We start from the raw sequence: 21669 nt of genomic DNA on the forward strand, positions 1-21669 counted from the left end.
TGAGTTTGAGGCCAGCCTGGTCTACAGAGTGAGTTCCAAGACAGCCAGGGCTACACCGAGAAACCCTGTCTCAAAAAACCAACCAACCAAACAAACAAACAAAAACAACAACAACAAAAAGAAATTATGTGGTGTTATAGATATCTGCTTATACACAGATCTGACATGCTGTAGGGTTTCAGTTCTCCCCCAAGTCCTCTGTGTGATCAGGGTTCAAGTACTTGGTTGTAGAGACCCCTTAGAATTGCACCCTACACCTAGATCCAGGGTTCTCAGGTGATAGCAGGAGGGGTTCAGACACTGAGGGCTTAGGCAAGAATATGGGAACAAACAGGCAGGCTCTAACCTCATACCATCCAGACAACAGCTCGACCAGTTCCTAAAGTGGGGAGAGCATGTGTGGTGCAGCTGGTGCCGGAGGCCATCTGAGATGTTACACTGTGGGGCGTTTGTCTGTGTGAGATGGGTAGAGAGGACCATGACCGGGGACGGGAGGGAGACAGTGCCCAGGTACAATGATGTGAGGTGTGTGTCTGCTCTGCACGCACGCACCCCACACTAAGCATGTGAAAGGCAGAAGACAATTTTCCGGAGTTTGTTCTCGGGGGTTGATTTCAGGTGGTCAGCCTTGGCAGCAAGCACCTTTACCTGCTGAGCCATCTTGCTAGCCACAAGGCCCCGGATCCCTATTTTCCACGGCTGGAGATGTTTGCACACATAAAAACATGGCGATTCCTTAATGCGACAAAAAGGTCATCACCTCCTTTTGCCAGACTAAAGACTCCTGCGTTATGCATGTTCTTGTCCCCGGTTTTCTGTATATTTTATCTGCTGTTTGGAGCATTCCAGAACCCTGGATGAGAATACGTAAGATGTGGGGCATCAGTTAAGTCAGTATGTCACGGAGAACCCAACAGCCAAAGAAACCTAGGCCGGAGCCCTGCTTTTGAGGGCCGAGGAAGGCCAGCCGATCCCTTGCGCTCTGCTGCCCTCCTGTGGCTATAACTATGTATTGTCTTAGGTTTGTCTGACTTCTATAGACTATTTATCTATGTTTAATTATGTGTGCAGGTGTGTGGCTTTGTGCCCATGAACGCAGGCGCCTGAAGCTGGGATGAAAGGTGGACATGAGTCGCTCAATGTGGGTTCTGGGAACCGAACTCGGGTCCTCTAGAATAGATGTATTCTTAACAGCGGAACTGCCCTCTCCAGCCTGAACTTCTTTCGGTTTCAAAAGCTTTCCTTTTCCCAGTGGAATTCTTTGTCATGGCTAGAATTTGTTTGTTTATTAATTCATTTTTGGTGAACATTCAACATTATGAAATTCCTAACACACAGTGTCTATAGGAGTTATGGCAAGATTTCCTTAGTTCTTTTAGGGCTAAAATTTATCTTCCAATCTGGAAGGTCTTAGTTAAAGCGATTGTCCAGGGATCCAGGGTCTATGAGGTGTAAATTCAAGGCAGATAGAATGCTTGAAATTGGTCCAGGAGAAGAAAGAGAAGGCCGAAGTTAGGTATCCGCTCCTAAGTTAAGTAGTTGATCCTAAGGGTGAGAGATGCAAGGGGCTTAGCTGCTATATTACAGGGTAGATGCACTTACCTTCAGGGGACAAAGGCAGGCAGGCAAAGCTTGCAGCCTTTCCCCTCACATCTTGGCAGCACCTGGAAGACGCTGCACACTCAAGGGGAGGGGCTTCACCCTTCAGTTAAGCCTGCAGGAAATACTCTCAGAGACCCACCCAGAGCCTTTTCTCTTTGCTAAATATCCTATGCAATCAGGTGACAGCTGAGACTAACTGGCACAGTCACAGGTTCAGACACTGACTTAGACGTTGAGTAAAGCAAGAATGTGTGGATCTTTTAATTTTTTTTTTTCTTTTTACATCAAGCGCCCATTTAAGGGAGAATTTTCATTTTAGCCATTCACAGGACAGCTCACAGAAAGCATGGAGCACTATTTAGAGCCACACAACTGACTTTAATCTGGTGTCTGCAGGTTGCTAATCAGTATGTTTCTCAATTTCTCAGACTCTCACTTTGTTTTATAAAATGTGACTATAAATAGTGTTGGCTTCAGAGAGATTTTGTGATGACAGAAAATGTGTGAAAAGTGTGTGTTAGACGGCTTGGTGACATGCTCCAAAACAGCAAATACTTGTCTGGGGGCAGATACTGCTCTAGATACTCTGCATATGTTAATTCCTGTAATCCTTGTAAGAATCCTATAACATTAAAGACATAGAAGCCAGAAAGTTTAAGTGAATCACTCAAATAAATGTAAAGAGGTACCAGTCAGCTGGAGCTGCATAGCAGCCAGCCCAGACCACTCACACATTGCAGATAGGAGAAGGTCAACCTTCTATTGGTACAACGTTACAGCACTGGCTTCTACCCAAGTTCCCAGAAGGGTTTGGTAAGCTAAGTGCGAGTCTGGATGGGAGCCGGAAGTCTGATGTTCTTTTTGGTGGTTCGAGGATACCACAGTGGGAAGTGGTTCAGGAGGAAGAGGGGAAATGTCCTTACATTTGCGTTGGCCGTTTGTTTCCTCTCCGTGTATCCAGTCCAGGTTTCCCATTCACTCTTGGGCCTGCTGTTTACCCTTGGTAAATTATTCCTTCAAAGTTTAAACCCCACCCAGAAGAGATCTTTCTCTTGGGCTATGACCTTTGGTTCAAGATGGTCCAAGGGAAGTCATGATTCCTGTCTTAGACTCTCCTGTTATACAGATACTCCTCCAGGCAGATCTGTCCCAGCATTTGTCCCTCTCCAAAGCAGACAGCTGGTGCCAGGTGCCCCTCCCCCTATGCTCACGTGATGTGACAGCTAAAGAATTACTGTATTTTCTTCACAAGGGGGACTTGTACTTCCTGCCCTGGCCTTGATCCAGAGTTCAGTTTTCTGGTGGAATCTGATGGATGCCTTCCTCTGTTATTCACTGGGTCTCTCATCCTTGTGTTTATAGTTTAGGATTTTATTATATGCACATTTTCTATTATAAGTGGCCTCAAATCATTTTTAGAATTAGGCTCTGGAAATCATAAAAATAAATAAAAAGTAACAAACCAGCCTTACCTCTTACAAATCGGTTAGATCTGCAACGACTCCCGGGGTCTGGTCTGGGTTGTTTAAAGCTCTTCTCTAGGGAGAAGGTTCCAGGATGCGGGAAATGAAACTTAGCTTTTCTTTTTTTTTTTTTTTTTGGTTTTTCGAGACAGGGTTTCTCTGTATAGCCCTGGCTGTCCTGGAACTCACTTTGTAGACCAGGCTGGCCTCGAACTCAGAAATCCGCCTGCCTCTGCCTCCCGAGTGCTGGGATTAAAGGCGTGCGCCACCACACCCGGCTCGAAACTTAGCTTTTCAAAACGACCCATTCAGACTACCTGGTTCTTTTGTAAGCGGAACCTATTCTCCAACATATCAACTGTGGCTCAACTCTAAATATAAGGGAACACATACAGGTGAGCAAGACGGCCCTGGCAGCTCCGCTCAGCGGCTGTATGAATTACTTCCCCGAGACACAAACAACCCCATGGATGTAGGCAGCAATTAGAGTAGCCATCCCATGACCATGGGGAAACAAGACACTAACAAGGGAAAAAGAATGAAGACCAAAAGTAGCTGAACGTCGCCCTCTGCTGGCTAACCTGGGTGACTGCTGCTTTCTGCCGCAATCTAGCTCCTCTTTGTTCTGTCTGGTTCCTAGAAAACAACAGTGAAAGTGGCCTTCGAGGAATTAATCTTGCTTCCGAACAGCATCCAGTTGCGCACAGATCTTTGTTTCCTCGCATTCCTGTCACCCCAGGCCTGTCAGGATCATGTATGTAAGCAAGGCTCAGAGGTTTCTGGGCGGAGTTCTTCATATTTGTTTATGACAGGCAAGCTTCCTGGGCTTCCCCACAAGCTAGCTGCTCTGGGTGGGGCGGAGAGCCAGTGCTCTCTAGGAGTCTGTCACTTCGTCTGCTCAGGACAAACTAACATCACCTGCTCTGGGCTGGCACTGGTTGCCTAATTCTAACATTCTATGTTAAAGGTAACAGTTTAGGCACTCCAATTAGTAACCCTCCGATGACTCATAAGTGACTTGTGGCTCAGGTGGCCGTCAAAAACAAAACAGCTTTAGAGTGCCAGCTCAGAGCTGTGGTGGTCGGACAGCTGGTTAGTTTTTCTCAACTAGATACAAGCTGGAAGTCACCTGGAAGAGGGAACCTTAACTGGGGAATTGTTCCCACTAGCTGGGCCTATTAGCATGTTCCTGGGGGCATTTTCTTGATTAATAATCAGTGTGGGTGGTGTCACCTCTGAGCAGGTGGTCCTCAGTTATAGAAGGAAAACAAGCTGAACAGGCCATGGGGAAAGTCAGTAAACCCCGCCCTCCCGGTGCTCATAGGGCGAACACTTTACTGACTGCCTGCGTCTCAGGGACTCCCATCCCAGTACTCTAACCGCCCCTCCACATCTGCTTTACTCTTCCCTGTGGGGTTTTCATCATAAGATACAGCACAAGATGCAGTTGATTTGGTTCCCCATCTGGCTTCAATGATAACAAAGGCAGGAGCGTCCTTCTCTGTGATGTAGCCCAGTTTCCAAAGCACAGCAAGCTACTTACCCGCTTTATTCCCTGGGTTCTCTAGCTGTAAAGTGGGGGTGAAAAACAGTAGCTATCACAAGATTTGCATCCCTGGGTTGGTATTTGTGAAGTGCTCAGAACAGTTCCTGAAGTACACTCAAGAGCTATACAAATGTTTTCTGTCCTTAGCAAAACTGCTGCCACACCACCACCACCACCACCACCACCACCACCACCACCATAATCCTTGTTACTATTATCTGTTCAGGTAGCAAAATAGCACACAGGAAGACAGACCAGAAACAGCGGGATATATCGAGGCACCCACGAAGCCCATAGGAATAGGGACTGCCAGGGACGACTTCATACCTGGAAATCTTATTATACGCTTTTTCTTTTAAATGTACTTAGATAGAGACTCGGCAGGCAAAGGTGCTTGCCAGACAAGCCCGGTGACCTGAGTTTGAGCTCTGGAAGGATGTACAGGAAGAAGCAGAGAACTGACACCCAAAGTTGTCTTCTGACCTCCATCAGCCTGCCCAAACACACACAGCATGTACACACACACACGCACACACACACACACACACACACACACACACACACGCACACACACATGCACATATTCCTTCTCTGCATCAGGAGCAAGCTCTGCCCAGAGCTTTGGAATTTTGTAGTAAGCTACTGTAGTCCAAGCACTTACAGTCATCACTGGCAAAAGACTCTCTGCCTGCCATGTATGCTGTGGGATGGTTTGACTATGTGTGATGGGTTGTATATCCTTGGACCAGGGAGTGGCACCATCTGGAGATGTGGCCTTGTTGGAATAGGTGTGACCTGGTTGGAGTAGGTGTGTCACTGTGGGTGTGGGCATAAGATCCTCACCCTAGTTGCCTGGAAGTCAGTCTTCCACTAGCAGCCTTTGGATGAAGACGTAGAACTCTCAGCTCTGCCTGTACCAGGCCTGCCTGGATACTGCCATGCTCCCACCTTGATGATAATGGACTGAACCTCTGAATCTGTAAGCCAGCCCCAATTAAATGTTGTTTTATTAAGACTTGCCTTGGTCATGGTGTCTGTTCAGAGCAGTAAAACCCTAACTAAGACACTATGTTTACCCCACAGAGTGGCACTATTAGGAGGTGAGGCCTTGTTGGAGTAGGTGTGTCACTGTGGGCATGGGATTTAAGACCCTCATCCTAGCTACCCGAGAGCCAGTCTTTTCCTAGCAGCCTTCAGATAAAGATGTAGAATTCTCCACTCTTCCTGCACTATGCCTGCCTGGACACTGCCACGCTCCCACCTTGATGATAATGCACTGAATCTCTGAACCTGTAAGCCAGTCCTAATTAAACGTTGTCCTTATAAGACTTGCCTTTGTCATGGTGTGTGTTCACAGCAGTAAACCCTAAGACAAGATGGCTACATAGTAGATTATGTGTTCATTTCCTTGTTTCCTTCCAAGAACACAGGCGACTTGTGATAACAGAGAAGATACAAGCCTATCATATCTGTCCTCCGAGGTCAGGGGACAGCCCTTGTCTTCCTCCAGGAGGTGAAGATTGCTCAGGCTGTGCCCGGACTGACCCTGCACCCATGACTTCTGTTCTTCTGTTTTCTCACTCCTTTCTTGGCTCCTCCCTGATGACTCAGGGACACACCACAAGGAAGCATTTTCTGTAGGGGTTGTTGCAGCCAAAGGAATGCCTGCTGAGAAGAGGAGTAGAAGGTAGGCTAGAGGAGAGCTGGCTAGGGAGGTGTTCCTTGCCTAATCTCTCTGGCTGGGGGGCTGGGTCAGGGCAGGAATGAAGAGGTCTGGAGGACTGGGGAGCTGGGACTGATAGCAACTTGGCTGTGTCCCTGTGCTCCTAAGCGCTTCCACGGGTGCTGTCATGGTTCTTACGCTGTTTATTTAAGTCCTCTGCTTCTGGCGCAGCTCTGAACCGAGGAAGGAGAAAATGAAAGCGAAAGCAGGCTTGTTTGCTGCAGGGCTCCGTTCTGGACTGGGCTTTTCCCTCCCAGAGTCCCCTGATTTTCTTTCCTCCTCTGTTCTTTTCATTACACCAACTCACCTCACAGCCAGTGGCAGTTAGGCCCCATTACACAGACGCTTTGGACAACAACTTTGGTGCGTGATATTCAGAATATACTGCAGATGTAGATCTCAGAGAAGGAGGTTTTGCACATTTTGTAGCAGATACAGCTATTTAGATGTTCAGGTTAACAAGGGGTGCCTGATGAGTGAACCTGGAGCTAAGTGAGGCCCCTGGGCTAAATGGCACTCCCTGCAGTGATGAGTAGGTGTGGGGGAGTATTTGCTATATTCCCTAAGACACTGTCTGCAATGGCCCTGTTTACTGTTGTCCTCTGTTGAGGAAACAAAATTGTGAGTCAGCCATTTGTGAATGTGCAATGAGGAAGTGACAGCCAAAAGTTGCACTCCCAGAAACTCAAAGCTGAGTTCGTACTTCAACGTTTTTTTTTTGTTTGTTTGTTTGTTTTTGTTTTTGTTTTTGTTTTTTTTTTCAACCGCACTGCTTCAATAAAAACTCGCAGGGGGACGGAGAGAATGAACAGAAAGAACAGTGTGTGGGGGTGACCAGCCTCACCAGGGATAAAGTCAGATGGACCAAGATTACCAGAAGGTGCCAATTACTAGGTAAGTACCATTATAGAATATTGGAGAAAGAAGGAGTTAGTTTTCGTGACTAGTCCTGAAATTTTAGGACGTCTAGTATAAGAAATCTGTAATAGGAAAACTAGATAAAAATGAGCTACATTTCCCACAGCATCAGCGTCATTCAGAATGGTTTTCATTCTTAAACTATCATTTCAAACATGAAAATATTTAAGATCAGAAGATTGAAATAAGCATGTAAGTGTGTCACTTAGCCTGAGCCCAGCCTGGAGAGAAATCTGTACACGTGTACTAAATATAATACGGTATGGTATAAATATGGATGACAGGGATAGCGGGGGCAAGACAGCTCTGCTACCTGCTGTTGAACTAAAACTGAAGGCGATCGGTCCTCCAGCTGCTTTGTGAAGAGGGAGCCGATACCAAGTGTGGGATCTTGTTGGGGTACGACGCATAGACTAAACATGTAGTAGTTGCCTTGGGGGGTGGGGTCCATGGAGCAATAATTTCCTCATTTTAATTTTACCTTTATTCATAGTCTACATTTTGTGCATTTTATACCTCTAAGAACTTATTAATTAAGCAAGTAAATGTGTTTAGAAAGACTCCAAATGGGTAAAGCTGAGTTCTGAGCCAGGTGATTTTTTTTTTCTTCCTGTCTGAAATGACAAAGCTCCTTTCTTTATTCGTGTGCTGATGAGATGTCAGAAGACGGAACGTAATCAGCCCAATCCCTACTCCAAGACTCTCACTGTGTCCCAAAGAAACACACGTGTGCATTTCTCAAGGAAAAGGCACTGAGGATCATGGAGACACCTCAGGGTGGAACCCCATCAGCGGGAAGTCAGAGGACCGTTGGCGAAGATGATTCTTCGTTGATCAAAGCTGTTCAGAAGGAAGATGTTGTCAGGGTCCAGCAATTGTTAGAAAAAGGGGCTGATGCCAATGTCTGTGAAGACACCGGGGGCTGGACACCTTTGCACAACGCAGTGCAAGCTGGCAGGGTAGACATTGTGAACCTCCTGCTTAATCATGGTGCTGACCCTCATCGGAGGAAGAAGAATGGGGCCACCCCCTTCATCACTGCTGGGATCTATGGAGATGTGAAACTGCTCGAGATTCTCCTCTCTTGTGGTGCAGACATCAATGAGTGTGACGAGAACGGATTCACGGCTTTTATGGAAGCTGCTGAGCATGGTAACGCTGATGCCTTAAGATTCCTTTTTGCTAAGGGAGCCAATGTGAATTTGCGACGACAGACAACAGAGGACAAAAGGCGATTGAAGCGAGGAGGCGCCACAGCTCTCATGAGTGCTGCCGAGAAGGGCCACCTGGAAGTCCTGAGAATTCTCCTCAATGACATGAAGGCAGAAGTCGATGCTCGGGACAACATGGGCAGAAATGCCCTGATCCGTACTTTGCTGAACCGCAATTGTGAAAATGTGGAGGAGATTACTTCAATCCTGATTCAGCATGGGGCTGATGTTAATGTGAGAGGAGAAGGAGGGAAAACACCCCTCATCTCAGCAGTGGAGAGGAAGCACCCAGGCTTGGTGCAGATGCTCCTGAGTCAGGAAGGCATAAACATAGATGCCAAGGATAACGAGGGCAAGACAGCTCTGCTACTTGCTGTTGAAAAACGACTGAAGGAAATCGTCCAGTTGCTTCTTGAAAAGGGAGCTGAAATGTGTGATGATCTTGTTTGGATAGCCAGGAGGAATCACGACTATCCCCTTGTCAAGCTTCTCCTCCCTTATGTAGCTAATCCTGACACCGACCCTCCTGCTGGAGACTGGTTGCCTCACAGTTCACTTTGGGGGAAAGCCTTGAAAAGCCTCCACAGTATGACTCGACCCATGATCGGCAAACTCAAGATCTTCATTCATGATGACTATAAAATTGCTGACACTTCCGAAGGGGCTGTCTACCTAGGGATCTATGACAATCGAGAAGTGGCTGTGAAGGTCTTCAGGGAGAATAGCCCACGTGGATGTAAGGAAGTCTCTTGTCTGCGGGACTGCGGTGACCACAGTAACTTAGTGGCTTTCTATGGAAGAGAGGATGATAAAGGCTGTTTATATGTGTGTGTGTCCCTGTGTGAGAGGACACTGGAAGAGTTCCTGAGGTTGCCCAGAGAGGAACCTGTGGAGAATGGGGAAGATAAGTTTGCCCACAGCATCCTATTATCTATATTTGAGGGTGTTCAAAAACTACACTTGCATGGATATTCCCATCAGGACCTGCAACCACAAAACATCTTAATAGGTGAGGCCCTGTGACAGTCTTGTATGTGTGACTGTGATAGAGCATCACAGACTAAGAGATTTGTAATGAGTGCAGATTTATTTCTGGTAGCCATGGAGATTAGCAGGGGGTCATCTCTGCAGGCTAAATTCCTGACTCCTTTAGCTCTTATTCCCAACTTCTATCATTCCCCCATTCCTCTTTCTGGGGACTCAGTAGCTTCTTTAAAAAGGAAGAAGGTCCTGAAGGGGGCTGGAGAGTGGCTCAGAACTAGCACATCTCTAACCCATGATGGTGGCCTAAAGTATCAGAGTAGCTTGGGCTTAACTGAACAGAAGTCAAGGCCAAGACATCCTTAAACTGAGAATCTTGTTAGTTAGCCATAGGATAGAACCTGAACTATGGCCCCCAGCCCCTTTACAGTGCTGTGCCCTGGGAGCTGGGGGAGTGGAGAGCTGGTTAACTTCTCTTTCATCTTTTCTTACTGTCTGCCCTATAAAAAACAAAATGTGTGTCCTGCCCTTGACAGATGCCTAATAGATCAAACGAGGCTGGATATGCGCAAATAGCATTATTATTGCTCTTCAGAGAGGATAGACAGATTGTATAACACGTTACATATTTATGTGATTTGACTCTCTCTCTCTCTCTCTCTCTCTCTATATATATATATATATATATATATATACATATATATATATATATAAATGCACCTCTGAAACTGTCCCTTAGATTCCAAGAAAGCTGTCCGGCTGGCTGATTTTGATCAGAGCATCCAATGGAATGGAGAGTCACAGATGAGAGACTTGGAGGTAATTTCTGTGCTCTAGTTATCATTTTCTGTTCTCTGCCTCCTTGTTTGTTCATTACCTCACTTCCCATGGCCAGGCAGAGAACTTATTTTAACCCAGAGGAAAAGACTTCCCAAGACTTCCTCCACCTTGTCTGTCCTCTCTTCCTTGCAGACAATGGCATTTCCATCTGTCTCTCCTATAGGAGAACTTTCACAGGGCAGAGGAGTAGGTATAATAGTTGGGTATAATAGCTGGCGTGGAGTCACCTTTCACTGTGGCCCCTTTCTTCATCTCTAACTTTTCCCTTCTTCCTCCACTAGCATCCAGCTAGTGGAGTAACTGAACAGAAGATGCCTCTTCCAAGACTTCCAGGAGGCATATCTGAACACCTCAAAGGTTCCTTCTGCAAACAGTTTTCTGCCTAAGGACAAATCAAATGAGATTTCCTCCCAACTCTATTCAAACTCACCCAGTGAGCATCAAAGAAAATCCAGAGACCCAGGTTCCAGACAATTCCTGGGAGAGGTGAGCTCAGCCTTCAGGTTCTAAGAGCTCAGCAGAAGTCTAAAGACCATTAAGTGCTCCTGAGAGGACACAGAGCCAGGTCCTGTGTATGGAAGCTTCAGGGCTTGTTCAGGAACAGTTGGGCAATTCTATCTTGGATAGTAACCAATGGGCAATAGCTTTGGTTCTGGATTTGGTGGCTTCTAACTTCACTTCTTCCCCCATGATGTCTAGTGTAACTATCTCTTGTGCTGATCACTACCTATTTCTCTGCCCTACTGAAGCAGAGTTCCCTCAACTAGAGCTGTGTTCCACCTGACTGGGAATGATTCCATTACCTGCCACGTTACATAGTGCTGGATCTAGCTCCTAGCTTGTCTGTCCCTTTTGTTTAAAGCATCCTCCCCCTTTTTTGGGGGGGAGTGCAGTTAAAATTTTTTTCATTTTATATATATATATATATATATATATATATATTTTTTTTTTAAAATTAGGTATTTTCTTCATTTACATTTCCAATGCTGTCCCAAAAGTCCCCCATGCCCTCTCCCGCCTACCTACCGACTCCCACTTCTTGGCCCTGGCGTTCCCCTGTACTGAGGCATATAAAGTTTGCAAGACCAATGGGCCTCTCTTTCCACTGATGGACTACTAGGCCATCTTCTGATACATATGCAGCTAGAGACACAAGCTCTGGGGGGGTAGTGGTTAGTTCATATTGTTGTTCCACCCATAGGGTTGGAGACCCCTTCAGCTCCTTGGGTACTTTCTCTAGCTCCATCCAATAGCTGACTGTGCGCATCCACCTCTGTGTTTCCTAGGCCCAAGAATAGCCTCACAAGAGACAGCTATATCAGGGTCCTTTCAGCAAAATCTTGCTAGTGTATGCAATGGTGTCAGCGTTTGGAGGCTGATTATGGGATGGATCCCGGGTATGGCAGTCTCTAGATGGTCCATCCTTTTGTCACAGCTCCAAACTTTGTCTCTGTAACTCCTTCCATGGGTGTTTTGTTCCCAATTATTAGAAGGGGCAAAGTGTCCACACTTTGGTCTTTGTTCTTCTTCAGTTTCATGTGTTTTGCAAATTGTATCTTATATCTTGGGTATTCTAAGTTTCTGGACTAATATCCACTTATCAGTGAGTACATATCATGTGAGTTCTTTTGTGATTGGGTTACCTCACTCAGGATGATGCCCTCCAGGTCCATCCATTTGCCTAGGAATTTCATAAATTCATTCTTTTTAATAGCTGAGTAGTTAGTACTCCATTGTGTAAATGTACCACATTTTCTGTATTCATTCCTCTGTTGAGGGGCATCTGGGTTCTTTCCAGCTTTTGGCTATTGTAAATAAGACTGTTGTGAACATAGTGGAGCATGTGTCCTTCTTACCGGTTGGAACATCTTCTGGATAGCATCCTCCCTTTCTTGACTTACCTATATTCTGTCAGAACATCAAGACCCAGGTAGACTCTTCTGCTGCCAATGAGTCTATTCCATCAACTCTGGACTAGGATTATCTTTCAGGAAGCCTAAGCTGTGTGGGCCACATGCTGCCTTAAAGAGCTCTTTGTACACAGAGCTTAGCCTTTCTCCCCCAGAATCCTGCAGATTTGGAGTTCATGGTGTTAACCATGACACCATGAGACCATAGGAATACAGCTCACAGGTTCCTTGAAATGTCCCATCTTCTACTTCCATACTGCCTATACTGACTACTTTTGTGTCACTCTGAGAAGAGGCTAGAGGAAGACCTTGTTTAGATTCTAGACTCAGAGGTTTCAGCTCAGGCTTGATAGAGCAGACCTCTGTCCAATGAAGTTGACAATCGAGATATTAACTCTCAAATCGTTCAAGGTTACCCAAATAGAGAGGTTACTCATTGGCTCCATTTATGGCTTCTGTGCAGGATCTTGGACGGCTGGTTCTCTACGTGGTAAAGAAAGGTGAGATCCCCTTTGAGACACTAAAGACTCAGAATGATGAAGCGTTGCTTACAATGTCTCCAGATGAGGAGACTAAGGACCTCATTCATTGCCTGTTTTCTCCTGGAGAAAATGTCAAGAACTGCCTGATAGACCTGCTTGGCCATCCTTTCTTTTGGACTTGGGAGAAGTAAGTAGAACTTGGATGTGCGTTGCGGCAGTGGTTCTCAACCCTTCCTAATGCTGTGACTCTTTAGTGTAGTTCCTCAGGGTGTGGTGACCCCCAGCCATAAAATCATTTCCTTGCTACTTCATAACTGTAAGTTTGCTACTGTTATGAATTGCAATGTAAATATCTGACGTGCAGGATATCTGATATGTGATCGCTGTGAAAGGGTCTTTCGACTCCAGAGGGGCTGCAGTCCATAGGCTGAGAACCACTGTGCTGCAGGTTTTTCTATGGAGAGGGAGAAGTGATGTGGTCTACTGTCAGGGCCGAGAATCAGCAGACCCATGCTTTTCTCTGTGGGTTTCTGTTTTATTTATTTATTTATTTATTTATTTATTTATTTATTTATTTATTTATTTATTTATTTATTTATATGAATACACTGTCTATGTCTTTAGACACACCAGAAGAGGGCATCGGATCCCATTACAGATGGTTGTGAGCCACCATGTGGTTGCTGGGATTTGAACTCAGGACCTTCAGAAGAGCAGTCAGTGCTCTTAACGTCTGAGTCTCCACTCCAGTTTCTGGGTTTCTATTTTTGTTTTTGTTTTTGGTTTTTTTTTTGTTTGTTTTTTGAGACCAGGTTTCTCTGTGTAGCCCTGGCCCTGGGTGTCCTAGAACTCACTGTGTAGACCAGGCTGGTCTTGAACTCAGAAATCCACCTGCCTCTGCCTCCCAAGTGCTGAGATTAAAGGCGTGCGCCACCACTGCCTGGCTGGGTTTCTGGTTTTAGCTACTGAAGAATAAGTGGAAAGCAACAGGGAGGCTTCTCCCAGTATGTAGAAATTTTATTTAAAATCAAAGCATATCACTTTTCTCCTTTTTGGAAAATATAGAATGACCATGATAATTCTATCCTTCGCAGCCGCTATAGAACACTCCGGAATGTGGGAAATGAATCTGACATCAAAGTACGGAATTGTGAAAGTGATCTTCTCAGACGACTGCAGCCTCGGATACTTGAGCCTCCCAGAAGCTTTGATCAGTGGACATCTAAGGTAGGCACACTTAGCTTCTGTGGTCTAGGAAAAAGAGTGTCTAACAGAATACAATGCTGCCATTTCTAACTTATTTTATACACAAGCCTGTTGCTACCAGGAAGTGAACGAGGTAATTTTCTTTTCTCCAAATGAGCCCTCTTGACTCTTGTGGGTCTCTGCTCTTTCCTTCAGAGTTCAGGTCCCCAAAGACACTGTCATTCAAGTTCTACCTTAGGAAGGCCTTCACCCAGCCCATCCCCCATTCCCTGAAGTCTGGTCAAAAGTCCTATTGTGATAAGAACAACTAAGTAAGCCTAAGCCAAGGAGGTTCTCCACCATGAGGTCCAGGATAGACTGGACACCTCCGCTGTCTGTGAGCAGCCCCAGCTCTGGGAAATTGTGTTGTGACAACATATTATGAAGAAAAGATGACTTTTCAAATATTTTCTCTTCAAGACAAATTCTGCCAAATTTGAATTTAGGGGAGCTCTAGAAAGTAAAGCACCATCTCAATCTAGTCTTTATTATAAAGCTTCCATTATTGTAAATTTACAAACGTTTCTCAAATGTAATTATGGTTTAAGCTAGCATCAGGGTCTGGGCACCAGAAAGCGGAATACTCGTGTTCCCCGTGGGACTGAGATATCTGCAGTGATGATGCAGTGTGATGTATGGTGGGTGCCCCACAAACACAGTTAAAGCATCCTGGGTGAATCCATGATCTTCAGGTCTCTGAGACCAGCAGCTTCTCTCTCTTAGACCTCAGCTTCACTTGTCTCCACTTGTAATTTCTGGCTTACTATATATTTTTACTGTTGGTCTGCAACTCCTGTTGGGGCCAGAGACAGCCACCATCTTGCTAGTTTTGGTCTGGAGCATACGTGCCGTGACTGTTTGCTGAATGCATGTGTATGAGACTTGTTGTATGGAACTTTTGCTATCCCACCTTAACTCCAATAATGGACTGAGCTACCAGCTCCCAACTCAGAGAATACTGGATCCGGGGACGAAAAACACAGACACATACAGTCGTTCAATTTCAACTTGCCTTTTTGGCACAATTGCTGGGCACTACTTATCTTCTGCCTGGAGAAGCCTGCCCTTATCAGTACTCTTAGCTCTGCACCTTTCCACCTGCCCTCCACTTTAGCTGCTCAAGTTACATTTAGTCACTGCTCAACAGCCCCAACCACCGCATGTAGAAAAGGCCTGTGACCACTCTGCCTGAGATCTCACATGGCTGCCTGGCTTTTCTCTCTTCAAAGCGTGGTGAACTCCCCTTCCTCGCCTACATCTGTCACTTGCCTGTGGGGACCCAGAAGTCCCACCAATTCCTTCTGCCCAGCAATTAGCCCATGACTTCTTTACTGATAGATCAAGAACCAATGGGGGAACAGGACCTTAGCATCAGAACTACCCCTACAAGACTTTAGCTCAAACTTTAAATTTTTAGAAATGGAAGAACTTGATACAAGTATATTGTCCTAGTTAGGGTTCTACTGCTGTGAAGAGACACCATGACCAAGGCAACTCTTATAAAGGAAAACAATTAATTGTGGCTGGCTTACAGTTTCAGAGGTTTAGTCCATTATCATCATGGTGGGAAGCACGGCAGTGTGCAGGCAGACATGGTGCTATAGAAGGAGATGCGAGTTCTACATCTTGATCCACAGGCAGCAGAAGGGATCTGAATTTATTTCACACTGTGCATAGCTTGAACATTTAAGACCGCAAAACCTTACCTCCACAGTGACAAACTTTCTCTAATAAGGCCACACCTCCTCCAATAAGGCCACATCTTTTAACAGTGCCATTCTTTATGAGCCAAGCATTCAAACACATGAGTCTATGAGGGCAAACCTATTCAAACCACCACATAGGTAATATACCTTGAACATATTGCCTTCTACCCATCCTCACAATCCCCCTCCGAGTTCCTGTTGTCTAGAGACAGTTTTACTTTGGTTTTCATGTCAAATATACATACATGGTTTTATGTATCTGAGCAAATTCTCTTGTTATTTATCCAAGAATGACTTAATTTGTTTGTGACTATCTCCATTTTTGTCAATTCTCATGCAAATGACATAACTTTGTTATTTTTATGGTTGAAAAGATTCCATTGTGCGCACAAACCACATTTTCTTTAACCATTTCACTACCGAGAGATGCCTAGGTTGGTTCCATGTCTTGGCTCCTGTGAGCAGTTCTTCAATATCCCTGTGATAATGTTTATATGAGAGTCCTTTGGGTAAATTCTCAGCAGAATTGTAGCTGTTCTTGTGGTAGGTGTAGTTTTAGATTTTTGAAGAATCTCAATTCTGATTTTCATAGTGTTAGACTAGTTAACACTCCCACAAAGGTTTCTAATAGGCACAACATTTTGGAAACCTGGTAAGTACAGACAAAAGTGAAATTAGTAACTTACAATCACACATTCAAATGCAGCACAACTGCACGGGGTTGTGTAGCATGCTCTGTGCACTTTCATTTGTTTCTCTGTCTGTTTGCTTTGTTCCTTGGTGGGGGGCATCAAATTTGTATTTGGCCTGCTGATAGTAACATACCATCATGATTTGTTTTACGTTGTCATCATATCTTGGACTAATGTTTTGTTTTTTAGATCGACAAATATGTTATGGATGAAATGAATTATTTCTACAAAAAGAGAAAAAACTTTTATCAGGATACTGTAGGTGATCTACTGAAGTTTATTCGGAATATAGGCGAACACATCAATGAGGAAAAAAATTGGAGGTAACTGTTGCTTTCATCTATGTGAGTTATACAAGAGCAGTTAGAAAATCCACTTCCAAGTCTGTCAGTTTGGATAGAAGAAAACTTACTTTGATAAAGAGAAGCAAGTTGCGGCCTTTAATTCCACAAATCAGGAGGCCCAGGGAGGTGGATCTCTGAGAGGTCAGCCTGATCTACACAGTGAGTTCCAGGCCAGCCAGAACTGCACAGTGAGACCCTGTTGGTCTTATCGCCAACTGCAGACATGACACCTTTTTAGCTTTGCTGAGTTCTATTGAACAGAAGAAGCTCTCTGTGTTAATAAGCAGAAGACAGGGCCACTGTGCAAAGCAAATGTAGGCTTACAAAAGCTGAGTATAGCCCCACATTAGTTAAATCATCTTTTGTTGTCAAAAAACGTTAGCTGCAAATACACACACACATACACATTCATATATATACTCACACTCCCATCCCTCCATACACTCACACACACACACTCATACACACTCCCACTCCCATCCCTACATACCCTCACACACACACTCACACACACTCTTATACATAAACACACTCCCATCCCTATACACACACACTCACACAAACACACAAACACACTCACACAAACATACTCATACACACACACTCATATACACATTCATACCCCTATCCCTCCACACACTGACACACATACTCACACACACACACACACACACACACACACACACACTCACACACACATACACACACACATCACTTTGCAGTTCAGAGAGTTTCCTTTTTTATTATTAGCAATTGTATATAAGGGATTGTAGTATTATTTTACCATTATTACCATTTTGTTAAATTCATATATTTTTTTAGAATTTTGTACATAGCTACTGTATTTACATAATTTCCATCCTTCCCCCTCCCTTCCAACATTTCCTGTGTCCTCATCTAGGGATAGGGCCATGTGAGGGTCCTCCCTGCTCCCTGTGTTGTTACTATTTTTTATGAATGAGCAAAGAAGTTCAGAAAGATTAAGTTGCATGCCTATTAAAGAGCCAGGAAGCATCTTACCATCAGATTCCAAAGTCCTTATTGTTCCTGCTAGACTCAAGTCCAGCAAGCTGCCCGGGCTTACTCTAAGGAGGAGGAAGAGCTAATGGGCCTTTATTGTTTCGTTTCAGAATGAAGGAGAAACTTGGAGATCCTTCTCGTTATTTTCAGGAGACATTTCCAGATCTTGTAATCTATATCTACAAGAAACTAAAGGAAACAGAATACAGAAAACACTTCCCACAGCCTCCACCACGCCTCGGCGTTCCAGAGGCAGTGGGACCAGGGGGCACACAGAGCTGAGTCTTGCAAGTTCATGGGACCATTTTTCCAATCAGCATAGTTCTTGGGAAGTTGGACATTTCTGGTCTCTTAAGCAGCCTGGTTACTTGTGAGCAATGAGTTAGACAGCCAGTGTGTCAGTTTCTGATACAGCAGGTTCTACACATTTGCATGATCACAAAAGCAGTATGCTACAAAACTATACTACTCCATTTTAGTGGATGGAATTGGGAGAGCCTTCTGTTAAAACTTTGTTAAAGAAAAAACATTAGTGTGTGTGTGTGTGTGTGTGTGTGTGTGTGTGTGTGTGTGTGCGCGCGCGCGTGTGTGTATTGTCACATAAGCCTCACAACATGAATTCAATCCCTGGAACCCATATAAAGGTTGCAAGAGAAAACCAACTCCACAGTTGTGTCCCCCTCCTCCCCCCTCTCAAACACACACACACTCAAACACACACTCAAACACACACTCAAACACACACATACACACACACACTCAAACACACACACATACTCACACACACTCACACACACACGCTCAAACACACACATACATACACACACACACACACACACACACACACACACACACACACACACACAGCATCTCTTCTGTATGAAATTCCAGAATAGGCTTACATATGCCAAAAGGGCTCCAGAGAAGCTTCAGTATTTGCTGGGCACTGTATAAGCCTAGGTTAAATGAATTCCATTCTTTCTGGAGGCATCTGTACTGGTGTCTCATGACTTCAAGGTAATAGCTCTCACTTGAAATCATTTATCAGTGTCACGGGTTGGGGAGAGGGGGTGGCACTACTGGCCTTGAGCAAGGAGGAACCAGCTGTGCCAGCAAACATTCTGGGGATGCACGAAGCAGCTACCCACAATGCCACACTAGGCAGATGACATATCAGTTGGTGCTGAGGTAGAGAAAGACTGTCTGAAAGGATTGGGACACTTCTTGGCTGGCCCTGGACCCAGGGCTGTGGAGTGCATTGAAAAACCCAAGAAGAACGACGTGGGTGTGTTTTCTTGCTGCTGGATCTGAAATGAAGCAGCTCCTTTTGGTGTCCACTCGAGAGCCCTCATTTCCCTCACTTTCCATGCTCCGTGGTGCAATGATCTATTTGGGGTGCTCTCTCTAGCTCCCTGACACACTGTCACCTCAGTGCCTGCTTCATTCCACTTTGTCCTTTTGTGCTCCAGCCCTCCTCCAATCAAAGGTGTGTGTGTGTTTGAGTGTGTGTGCTCCAGGCCCTGTCCTTAGGGCCTTTTGTATCTTTATTGCTTAGCAAAAATGTTTTGCTCTGTGGTGGTGCTTGACACATTTTCACTGAATAATCAATGGACCCTTTTTGTACGTGGATGATGATGATGATGATAAATTGTATGGTACTTTAGAATTTACACATTATATCTATATATTTTTAAATTTAATTTTGTTTTGAAAATAGCACTGTAAGGTAAGCACTGTGATCTTTATTTTGACAATGAAGAAAGTAAGGCTAGAAATAATTTCTATTTACTCTAGGCATATGGCATGAAGTTGTCACTGTCTTGACTTGGACAGACTTTCTGGTGTGACATCTGATGTTCTTTTCACCTATCACCACGGTGGCTAAGATGGAGCTTTTGGAATGGGAATTGAATGCTATCTTAGATTCCTTATGAAAGGAGGTATCTGGAAGCAGATAGGTGGCTGTCACTGTAAGGAGTTAAGGCACACTGAATGAAACAAAGTAATGGCTTAAAAGATGGCTTTAAGCTAGGTGGTGGTGGCACACACCTTTAATCCCAGCACTTGGAGGCAGAGGCAGGTGGGTTTCTGAGTTTGAGGCCAGTCTGGTCTACAAAGTGAGTTCCAGGACAGCCAAGGCTATAATAGAGAAACCCTGTCTCGAAAAAACAAACAAACAGACTTTCAACCTCTAAAACTGAAAGGACTGGAGTCTGCTTCAGCCATGCCATATAAAGTGTTTTAGTACAGCAGCCTAAACTGATATGTACTCTGGCTTCTCAGGCTGTAGGAATCTTTTAACCTTTTCACCAAAGTAACAAAGCCAAGCACTTAGCCCACAACACAGCTGCTCCACATGTTTACAAACTTCCTCTTTTCTCTCCCAGGAAATAAATGTTACAGGAAAAGAAAATGGTGCAACGTCTCACTTCTACAAACCATGCTTGCAGTTTCCGGCCACCCTAGGGTCTGCATGCTCAGACTAAGAACATGAGATACTCTGACAGGGGTGCTGAACAGGTTGGGAAGAAGAAACAAGGAACTGGGTTGTTCTGAGACACTAGAAAACCATTGGCAACAATATGCAAACAATGTTTATTTTTATCCTTAAGGCATCAAAAATCACACTGTAGCTATGTTAGCCATTACACTTTTAACATTGAAGCCACGAGCCCCTAGGGGATTTGGAAGCTACAGTAGGGAGAGCACCAACCTACAAGAAGTGTAGAGATTTTTCATGTTCCATTTCCTGGAAAAGCTCTCTTTTCTTTGAGTTTCAAGTGTGTGTTGTTCTGCACGGCAGTGGGCATGGGGGCAATAAAGGCAGTGGGAGAAAACCCTCGCTCTGCCAGAGTTCCCGTGCTCTGGGCAGGTGGATTTGGAGGACTGCCCACACACTTTCCATGAAGCCCCAGGTGGGTGTCTGGCTGTGGACCCAGCCCGTGGAGGGTGGACAAAGGGCAGTCCTTGGTCTTTGGGCCTCACAGAAGCCAGAGATAACAGGTTCTCAGTCTTGGGCATCCTAGACACTGATGGACACAGCAGAAGAGCTGAGAACAAAATGGGGGCCCTGGGGGCGGCTTGGCCAGCCCTGGGGCTAAAGGGAGGAGAGGGCAGGGAGAGAGGGGATGTTGGGTGGTCCTCACACTGGCGAGAGTCCTTGGTCCAGAGCGCAGGAAGGCCTTCCAGCGGGAGGTTAGATGCTGCTCCTTAGGGGGAAAGCCTATCCCATCATTCAAGCATCATGGCAGGCTTTGATGAGCAGAGACAGTCTATGGCTTTAGAGCTTTATTGTAGAAAGACAGGAAGAAAGAGAGAAGGTAGAAAGAAAGAGAGGGGCCGGCCATGACCACGTGGAGAGAGGGGGGAATGGGGAAGAAAGATAAGGAGGGCTAGTGATGAGCGTAAGAAAGGTGAGAGTTTAAAGAGAGAGAGAGGAGGGGCCAAGTGGCCCCTTTCCTTTTATAGTAGGCTGGGCTACCTTGCTTTTGCAGGATAGCTGTGGGGAGGAGCATATCTGGCTATAGACAGGTAACTGTGGGGGTGGAGTCTAGCCAGAATGCCAGAAGCTCAGGACATTGTCTGCATGACTTATAGTCACAGAATTATGGAGTTGGGGGCTCTGTGGTGTCAGGCACCTGTCTCTGGGAACGTGGTTCACTGTTCTGTCCCTTGTAGAGTGTCCTACTGGGTCTCTACTGGGTCACCAGAGCAAGCCTCATTCAACCAAAACAGGCTGTCTTTCACGGTCCTACACTGTTCCCCCCTCCCCTTCTGGTATATAACATTGAGGCAATTAGTATTTTGTTTGCTCTTTTAAACAGAGACCCAGTGATAATGATTCACCCCTCTGGAAGGTTTGCTTCCGGTATGTGTGGGCCTCAGTGGCTGGGTAGCCCAGAAAGTACACATCATGAATCATCTATAGAACAGGCTATGCTGCCCTTGGTCTACAAATACTAGATATACCACAGGTTCTGCTCCCT

At 45.2% G+C, this 21669-nt stretch overlaps 1 protein-coding gene across 2 annotated transcripts; it reads left to right on the forward strand.

Annotated features, from left to right (window-relative positions):
- Positions 1-6059: 6059 nt before the first annotated feature.
- On the forward strand, positions 6060-20096 carry Rnasel (ribonuclease L). Of its 2 annotated transcripts, none has more exons than XM_029478164.2 (8): positions 6060-6298; positions 7126-7228; positions 7881-9472; positions 10184-10263; positions 12658-12863; positions 13771-13903; positions 16509-16642; positions 17794-20096. In XM_029478164.2, exons 3-8 carry the CDS (start codon positions 8014-8016, stop codon positions 17963-17965), a joined length of 2184 nt encoding a protein of 727 aa, XP_029334024.1. In that variant the 5' UTR covers positions 6060-6298; positions 7126-7228; positions 7881-8013; the 3' UTR covers positions 17966-20096. The 2 variants fall into 2 exon arrangements, with proteins under 2 accessions (XP_029334024.1, XP_029334004.1); XM_029478144.2 differs by having other exon boundaries at positions 6061-6298; positions 7909-9472.
- The last annotated feature ends 1573 nt before the right edge of the window (positions 20097-21669 follow it).

Source organism: Mus caroli, unplaced genomic scaffold (genome assembly GCF_978045245.1).
Source record: "Mus caroli unplaced genomic scaffold, Mus_caroli_1 scaffold_1, whole genome shotgun sequence".
In the NCBI taxonomy this organism is placed as follows: Eukaryota; Metazoa; Chordata; class Mammalia; order Rodentia; family Muridae; genus Mus; species Mus caroli.

Bases quoted from the DNA above. Each gene is read 5' to 3' on its own strand.
- Rnasel (XM_029478164.2), top strand. From the start codon at position 8,014: ATGGAGACACCTCAGGGTGGAACCCCATCAGCGGGAAGTCAGAGGACC. The intron at 12,864-13,770 runs GTAAGTAGAACT...TATCCTTCGCAG, and splicing joins TTCTTTTGGACTTGGGAGAA to CCGCTATAGAACACTCCGGA. The intron at 13,904-16,508 runs GTAGGCACACTT...TTTGTTTTTTAG, and splicing joins TTGATCAGTGGACATCTAAG to ATCGACAAATATGTTATGGA.